The sequence below is a fragment of the Salvelinus namaycush genome, chromosome 33, assembly GCF_016432855.1.
Source record: "Salvelinus namaycush isolate Seneca chromosome 33, SaNama_1.0, whole genome shotgun sequence".
NCBI classification, from domain to species: domain Eukaryota; kingdom Metazoa; phylum Chordata; class Actinopteri; order Salmoniformes; family Salmonidae; genus Salvelinus; species Salvelinus namaycush.
In genome coordinates, this window is record NC_052339.1 from 20,923,441 (window position 1) to 20,932,296 (window position 8,856).

General features: G+C 42.8%; 1 protein-coding gene across 1 annotated transcript in view; it reads right to left on the reverse strand.

Annotated features, from left to right (window-relative positions):
- The window catches only part of LOC120028130 (phosphatidylinositol 5-phosphate 4-kinase type-2 alpha), a 30,028-nt gene extending 21,600 nt beyond the window's left edge, over positions 1 to 8,428 (reverse strand). Inside the window, exon 1 of the mRNA XM_038973324.1 lies at positions 7,531 to 8,428. Coding sequence (XP_038829252.1) covers positions 7,531 to 7,671 — 141 coding nt within the window. The 5' untranslated portion in view covers positions 7,672 to 8,428. The remainder of the gene's footprint in view (positions 1 to 7,530) is intronic.
- Between the last annotated feature and the right edge of the window lie 428 nt (positions 8,429 to 8,856).

Consider the following 8,856-nt stretch of genomic DNA (forward strand, 5'->3'; position numbering starts at 1 on the left):
ATAAACGCGCAATAAGCATAAAAACACAAAATAAGGAATTGGCAACTCGTTCTCATTCTGATAAATAAGGAAGGACACTTTATTTCAACATCTGAACAAAGTGGACAGGTGTAACATGCTGTTCAATTGGAGACAGACAGCATGGTGCGTTCATAACAATTCAACTGTTCTGTCTTGTTAGCTAGCAAAAAGATCCAAGTTGGCTAAACTTGACATATACAGATTAGCTGGCTACTCACTAGCACGTGGGCTTATACTTGAGAATGTTTATATTAGACCTGTGTTCATTTTCTATAGCCAAATGCCTGTCACAAGAAATTAGTCATTATTACTGAATGTGCATAATGTTTTTATTTTGTATTTGTTATTTAGCAGATGCTCATATCCAGAGCGACTTACAGGAGCAATTAGGGTTAAGTGCCTTGCTCAAGGCACATCAACAGCTTTTTTTTACCGAGATGGCTCAGGGATTCGAACCAGCAACTTTTTGTTTATTGAACCAACGCTCTTAACAACTAAATGGTTACATTTGTAACAAATAAAGGGCATTTTCATGAACAGACTTGAAACCCAGATCAGTGATTGCAAAAAAGCAGATTCAACTATTTTGATTAAATAATTGTCTAGTGAACAGGGAAAGGAAAGGGGGATACCTAGTCAGTCGTACAACAATGCATTCAACTGAAATGTGTCTTCCGCATTTTAACCCAACCCCTCTGGGTCTTATGGTTGTGGAATGCTTACGTTTAACTTAGGTATAACTTCACAAGCCCTGAATTCATTAGGATTATTGCTGACTGTTTGAAAATCGAGATATCTTGAATCACCCCATAAATCTGAAAATAAATAAATAATGTAGATATGATTTTTAGGCCATATCGCCCAGCCCTACCTGAAGGCACCACAGACTCGGGGCTCCTTAAAAAAGGGGCCTGAAGACCTTGTTCTTTAGGAAGGCTTTCTGTTGATAGCTGTGCTCCTTGGTGTCCTTGTCTCTTGTAGCGTCAGTGGTGTTCAGTTTCCGTGTATAGTTTATTTTATTTTATGCACTTTGAGATTATTCTGTATAATGAAAAGCACTTTACAAATGTAATATATGAAATTATTAACCCTGTGTGTGGTTGTACTGTATTAGTAGTAGCCTTTCATGGGGGTGTAGCCTAATTCTCTGACTGACTGCAATAAATCAAAATCAGGACCAATTTCACACTATCATACTAATTACACCCTCAGTTACATAAGATATACACACCCCACTAACACCATTTCATGGTCTGTTCCCTATTCATATATCCATGCCTACTGTACTTTTACTTTGTACTTTGTGACACTACTGTCATGGTTCAGGTTAATAAGGTATGCACCAATGATTAGATTTTTTTTTCTCTTTTCCCCTGCATAGAAATCTTGGGTGGGCCGCCTAAGTGTTTGAAATGCAAACATGTCTACACCACCAAGATGGGGGGCCTCAAATTCTCTCTAAAATTTAGCCGTGCCAACCACTCTCCCTGCCACGCCCACCACCTAAATAAAACCTGGGCCTCGCAGTCTATGATAATGTCATATGGCTGAGTCTAACTTTAAAGCTTTGTTGGTGGTATGATTTCTTTGAGTATGTGGGGGGGGAAAAACACGTGGCTAAAATGTCACATGCAGAGAAACTTGAATGGTTAATTCACCAGACATGTTTAGGGAGTAGCCAAGATAATGAGGCTCTAAAAGGTCGCAGATTACAACTGTATAGAAAGCAGGGGACCTGGTTGGCCTTTAAACAATGGGACCACTACCTCATCAGCCTCTACTGTACATTAGCCTATTCATCATCACAGGCTGTAGACAGCATAGGCCCTACAGACAATCACCAGTCAACATGACCTGTTTATTACCTTTATTTAACTAGGCAAGTTGAACAAATTCTTATTTACAATGACGCCCTACTCCGGCCAAACCCTAACCCGGACGTGCGGCGCCCTATGGGACTCCCATTCACGGCCAGTTGTGATACAGCCTGGAATCAAACCAGGCTCTGTAGTGACGCCTCTAGCACTGTGATGCAGTGCCTTAGACCGCTGCGCCACTCGGGAGCCCCATCACAATGTGAACAACTTGAATACAAGGAACCTGCCCTGCTCTTATCACTCCATGATTAACTAGATTACTCAGTAGAGGTATAAATCATATTAGCAATAGAGTACATCTGTTTTATTAGTTCCTGGCTGATATGATGCGAGTGAGGAGAAAGGTCTGTATTGGCTAGGGGAGTATGAGGGTCCTGCCAGCTAAACTAAGCTAACTGCTAGCTAGGCTAATCCCATGAGGCTATAAGGAAGGAACCCTTTCGGTTTCAGGGTCAGCAGCCCTGCAGTAGCTGTTCTTATTAAAACATTGCTAATTTAGCAGGCTCCTCTCACCTCATTCTCTCCATCTCTCTCATTACTCCCTTGTTTCCCCTTCACAGCAGAGGGCTAATGAGCACACACCACTAGGGCCGAGCTATGATAGGGAACGTACACATGCACTCTATTCGCTTCTCTTCTCGTGGGGCCTACTGTACACACATTGATAGCCATGCAAGGCAACGAGGGCACACGTGTGCTGCAGTTTCAATATCTACTGTTGGTGGCTTAATGTGGCAATCAGCAGTTGCTACGTCCATTTTTAGACTTAAATGAATTATATGTATGAAGACTTATAAATGCCTCATGAGCTTAGTTCAAAAGGTTACATTTCTCCAGCCCCATCCCTCAGCTTCTTACCAAAACATGGGAGAACGCGTTGTTATTGTTACAACTGCTGATCACCAGTTTAAGCTATATTCAGTTTACATCAATGTCATGCAATGTCATCGTCTCCTCAGACATGACGCATAAAATTTACTTCTGTTGTATGGCAAGCTACAGTCATATGCTGCGAAAGCGTGTCTGAGAGACCGCATGCACACACACACACACAGTGGATGTGCTTGTCTGGTCCCCAAGGGACTCCAGGTACTTTGTGAGATCCCATCTATTCTGTTCTTCACCCATATTCACCACATATTCTTGCAGGTCACTCCTGTGGCTATTAATAGAAACAGCCTCTTACGCAACACACAGACCCAGACAGTCACTGGCTCAGAGAGAGGGGGGAATACTTTATCATGTTTCGCTACACCCGCAATAACATCTGCTAAATATGTGTATGTGATTTGATTTTTAACGTTCCAAGCGTTACAGCATTCCACATCCATTCTCTCACTTCGTCTGCTTGGTTACTGACTGACTGACTACATTCCTCTAGAGTCTTTCACTGATTTATAATGTATAATGCTACTACACATCAAATTATCACTGAAATAGTACATGTCTACAATGTGCCCATTATATCCAACCGCTGTATGTATGATGATTCGCCAGAGATTTGTACAGACATTCTAGAGAGCTCCTGTCCATGGATGGAGCACTACAGGTCCCTGTTGTACGGCTGAGCTGCGTGTCAACAGTCAGTGTCTCTCTCTAAGCTAAGTCCTATATCCTCAAGGCCTTAAGACAGTAGGGATGTCTGTGAGGCTTTGGCTGTCAGACTGAGTTAGTTCTCTCGCCACACGAGGAGATTAAGGATTATAGACAGAGATGTCTAGCTGCTGTCACTCATGCACTACCACCAATCACACAGCTGGAAGGACCGAGGCACAGCGAAGGCTAGCGCTTTAAAAATCACAAATGCAATTTGTGCTCAAACAACTACAGTAGAGGTGCTGCCGCAAATCAAGAAAAGCTCTCTAGCCAGGTAATCTAGTGACTTCTCTCTGTCCTCTCTACCATGGCCGTCTAGTGACTAACAGTTGAATTGTCTAGTCCTGTCACTGGTTTCCCATGATACTAGAGCTGCAGGAATGCAGTGAGCTGGTGAGTTTCCAGGAAGTGCTAGTGAGTGGATGGGTTTGATTCATGTGTCCCTGAGGAGATAAGGGTTCTGTTTAGTTGCCTGCCTTAGTGTGTGTGTGTGTGTGTGTGTGTGTGTGTGTGTGTGTCTTGCCTCTGCACAGTTCTACTGATGGACCACAATGTCAGGCCTCCCCCTCTCCCCATTCCATTCCAGTGTTCCGTCGCTAGCAGACATTACATCTGAACCCTACTCAAACCTGGGGCATAGACATCAGCTCAAACACAATCAGCAGGCTTTCTATTTCTAACTATCGCCCTCACTAACTGACCAATTTAGAGCTTGTTGCAAGTCTGCAAGAAAGAGAAAGTCATTGCGACCATGAGGAGTTAAACTGTAACGCAAGCAGCTTCAGCATAAAACATGGTTATCCGTCACCCTGTCAGGCAATGCAAAAAGAGAAGTTTGAACATGCAGGCTACGCCACACTGGCCGGGAATCAAACACAGATACTGTCTGTGTGACTAAAGTGGACCACATTAGCCCACTGAGCTAAAGCCTAGGGCATTAACTCTCTGGGAGCTAATAGAAGTATTCCTGTCACAGGTGTGGTCATGACGTCACACAAGCCTGATGCAGTAAACTACCACTGGGATAGAATACCATCTAGGCTAGGCTGTTGTGGTCGTGACACATTTATTGTGTAACCTCCCTTGGTTCCCCTCCCTGGCTTAACACCGACATTAGTTAGGGGCAATTCCATGGTAACAGAATTATGCTGAAACGCAGATTTTTCACAAAAAATATTTCACGTACCATACAACTCTATGCACAGACTACTTTGAACAATTTACACAGTAAATAAAATAAAAACATTTACTGGAAAAACTATACAGATGCAAAGTTTGGTAACAGAATTACAGTAAAATCTCCTTCAGTTTTATTCTGTTCCCAAATGTATTTTTGTAATATTCTTTTTATTTTATTTAACTAGGCAAGTCAGTTAAGAACAAATTCTTATTTACAATGACGGCCGAGTGGGTTAACTGCCTTGTTCAGGGGCAAAATGCGATTTTTACCTTGTCAGCTCAGGGATTCGATCTAGCAACCTTTCGTTTACTGGCCCAACACTCTAACCACTAGGCTACCTGCTGCCCCGTATCTGTACAGTTCTTCCTGTAAATGTGTTTCCGTAAAATGTTCTGTGTAAATTGTTAAAAGTAGTCCTTGTGCATAAATTCTATGGGTGGTTAAACTTTTAAAATCGATGTTTTTTGTTTGGTATACATTTTAAAGGGAAAAATCTGAGTCTCAGCATAATTCCATTACCATGTAATTGCCCTTAGGCCCTGTGCAGTGGAGAGCATAGCACAATCAAGGCTCTTTTCCATGAGAGAGAGTATGTGTGTGTCCCCTCTTCTCATTCACATTAGTAACCCTGCACCAAAAGAGACTGTTTTATTATAGAAGTTTGAGCTGGGCTGACCAGCCTCTGATGCAGCGTGAATGAGGGAGAACAACTGAGGGGGGTGGGGGGGCTCAACATCTGTCTGGAACAGTAGAGGACCACCACATAGACCACTAGAGAGATAGCGAGATCACCACTGTGTCTGGCCAACACTTCACTGTTAAGGCGTCAGCATGCTTCCGTTTGGCTGGCGCCTAGCCGAACTCAGCTAGCTGAACTGAAGGAGTGTGCTTGCATTTTCCCTTAAAAAGGCCTTTGTTTGGGGCCTCCCGAATGGCGCAGCGGTGTTAGGCACTGCATCGTAGTGCTAGAGTCTTCACTACAGATCCGGGTTAGATCCCGGGCTGTGTTGCAGCTGGGATGTCCTTATCCCATCGCGCTCTAACGATTCCTTGTGGCGGCCGGGTGCATGCACGCTAACGTCGGTCGTCAGCTGTCAGTGTTTCCTCTGACACATTAGTGTGCCTGGCTCTCGACCTTCGGCTCTCCCAAGTCCGTATGGGAGTTGCAGCGATGGGACAAGACTAACTACCAATTGGATATCACAAAATTGTGGAGAAAACGAGGCAAAACTTTTTTTTTTAAATAACAAAAGCTTTTTTTTATGAAAGAAAATTACCGTTTGAAAAACAAGAAAAAAGAGGCAATAGTACTGTTTGTCCATTTTGCGACACTGTAGTATAAACTTCCTCAAAATAGTCAGAATTAATATTATATAACTCAATAAATCAGTCATTCATTTTGACATTTTTGCTGAAGAGATCTTAGTTGCCCAATTTTACATCTAACTAAGATGTTTGGTGCAGTATCTTTCAATTAAAAAACGTGCATGATGATGAATCGTTTCTCGTTGAATGGCAAAGACTTTATTGAAGAATCCCTACTGTTGACCAATCACCGACGAAGGGGCGTAGACTTCGGCGCCAAACTTCGGCTTGCGTCCTGAACAATTTGAGTACGAACAGTCGAAAAAAAACGAAAAAAACACTGAAGTCCAAAACAAACAAAAATGTCACAAAATGTCATAATATATGCACAAACTCTACCAAACTGTTCCGGCTGAGAAGCATGCGTAAGCCTTTACAGTAACACAGCCAAGGTTAATTATTGGGCTTATTTTCTGTTTAATGTCATCTCTGGTTTACTCTGTTGGCTAGGCTGGAGTAATCATTTCATGTCCATCTACTAAATAACCTCTACTCACTATTTAAAACTCCTTAGTTTATGTTTACATGGCATACGGTGAGTAAAAATGTCAATTTTTTTAAACAGCCAGTGTAGCATTGCAGAGAGAATCTACTGTAATGCTGACATACCGAGAATATGGTGATCATTCACTCTTTGCATAGCCACTCTTCCACAGACGTATGCTAAAGAATTCAGCAAACTCCATTTGAGGTTCAGAACTTCAATGTTGTATCCAAAACAATAACATTATAGTAAAAATGCTAATTAGTATTTTATGTAATGAAACATGGGGACAGTGAGCCAATGTTAAGCTACATGGCTCTGACAGACTTCCTTCTGTGTACAGTGAATGACAGAGGAAGGGACAGAGAGTGATGATAAGCTCTCTGACTTGGAAATATCTGCTCTCTCATGACACTGGACCCTGGGAGCTCGGAGAGCTTATCCCACACACACACACACACACACACACACACACACACACACACACACACACACACACACACAGTAAAAGCACATTAAAACACAGAGGGTAAGCTACTTAGTGTCACATTGAGAATGCAAAATAGAACAGTTATCATAATATTAGTCTATCAGCAATTCACATTTACCCCAGGCAGTGTGGTATGTCCTAATACGTGGAGTTGGAGAAATTACACATGATATGCCTGACAATCTAGCCCAACGCCATGAGAATGCCCACTTAGCTACCTAGTTAGTATTACATTTCTGCCAAAGCTCTATTGAAAACCAACTAACGTTAAACTTCAATTCAAAATCAAGCCTAATGTGACCAGATGCTGATTTGCATTAACAGGACGATAACCACTGCTAGCCGTCATCCCTGATTTGCGCCTGCCAGTCTCTAGTATGGCAAGTCAACCACATTCTGACACATAGATGACACTATTGTTAGCTAGCTGAGCTTTAGGTTTAACTTAGTAGTAGCGTTACAGGGCCATGAAACATCGATTTGCCCACCACCAACCAACCCCAATGGACCGACTTACCGAATGGTTGACTCCCCACATAAGGACGCTGAGCAGAGGGTCACTGGCTCGGAAAAGCTTCACTTTCTGAGCCACGAAGTGTTTCTTCTTCGTCTTCGTCTTGCTCGCAATAGATGCGGCAATGCTGCTCGCTGTAGCCATCTTTAGTTATGTGAAATAGGCTGGATATCACTCAGTCAGTGACAGTTATTTATGGAGCTGGGAGAGTAGCCACTCAATGATCACCCTCCCTCTGCATTTAGCTTGCGAGCAAGCCGAAAACAACAGTATTTTCTGTATTACCTAGCCTCTCTAATTTGCATTAGCTTTTAGTTAGCTGGTTAACGAAATGACGGTCGTTGATAATGTATTGTAAAATGTTAACGTTATTTCCTTCACTGTCAGCTAACGCACCACTAGCTCATTAACCCAACATCGTAAGTCACCTCTTCCTTCCTCAAACTCCTCACCCCCGACACGACAGCCTCACTGAGTCGACGTCGTCACTTAGCATTGCTGTCTGGCTAACCAAGCAACTGACTGGACGCATTCAGACAAAACATTTAGGAAGCTAACACCGCAATGATCAAATAAAATAAAAATGTTCATGCAGCCTTAGCAATAATTTCCCCAGCCAACTACACTAAAATGCCAACGCAGCTCGCCTGCCTACTGGTACTGCACACTCCTACCTAACGCTTTAGCAGAGCAGTGGCAGCACTGGCCAAAGCTAACGGTCGTTAGCTTGCTAACTAGCAACTAGCTAGCTATTCAGTCCTTTTGGTTTTTCTCCCTCCTACGCGTTTGTTGGTCAGCCTCGAAATGTGACAGTGGCCCAACCGTTCCAGTGCCAAAGAGGAGAAATCAAAAATCTACGTTTTATCAAAACTGTGTTCTTTCCTACGATACTTTCGGTTCGGTGTTGTACTGTCAACTGACAGCTCGAGGGAAGGATGACAGCCAGAGCGACATTCCCTCGTGCAGACAGATTGGACAATAGTAGCGTTCCAGGTAGCCTAAATTGGCAGACGCCTTGCGCAATTGACAACATTGTTGAATCCAGTTCTGCATTTATGTAGATTTTAGAGATTACAGATATGTATCAGATATCTCAAAATATGGAAGTAATGTTTATCATTGCAAAAACCCCAGCAATATGATTTAACGATATGATAATATGCGTCATGTAGGCGGCCTGGAACGTTCTCATTCTATTCCGTCTGTCCCTCTGCTAATGTTGAGTTCAAGACAACTCAGAACACGGAACTAGGAATCCTCCGACTTCAGAAAAACTGGCATCTTCCTGCAGCTCCGACATTCTGACCTGAATATCACTGAAGTCATGAT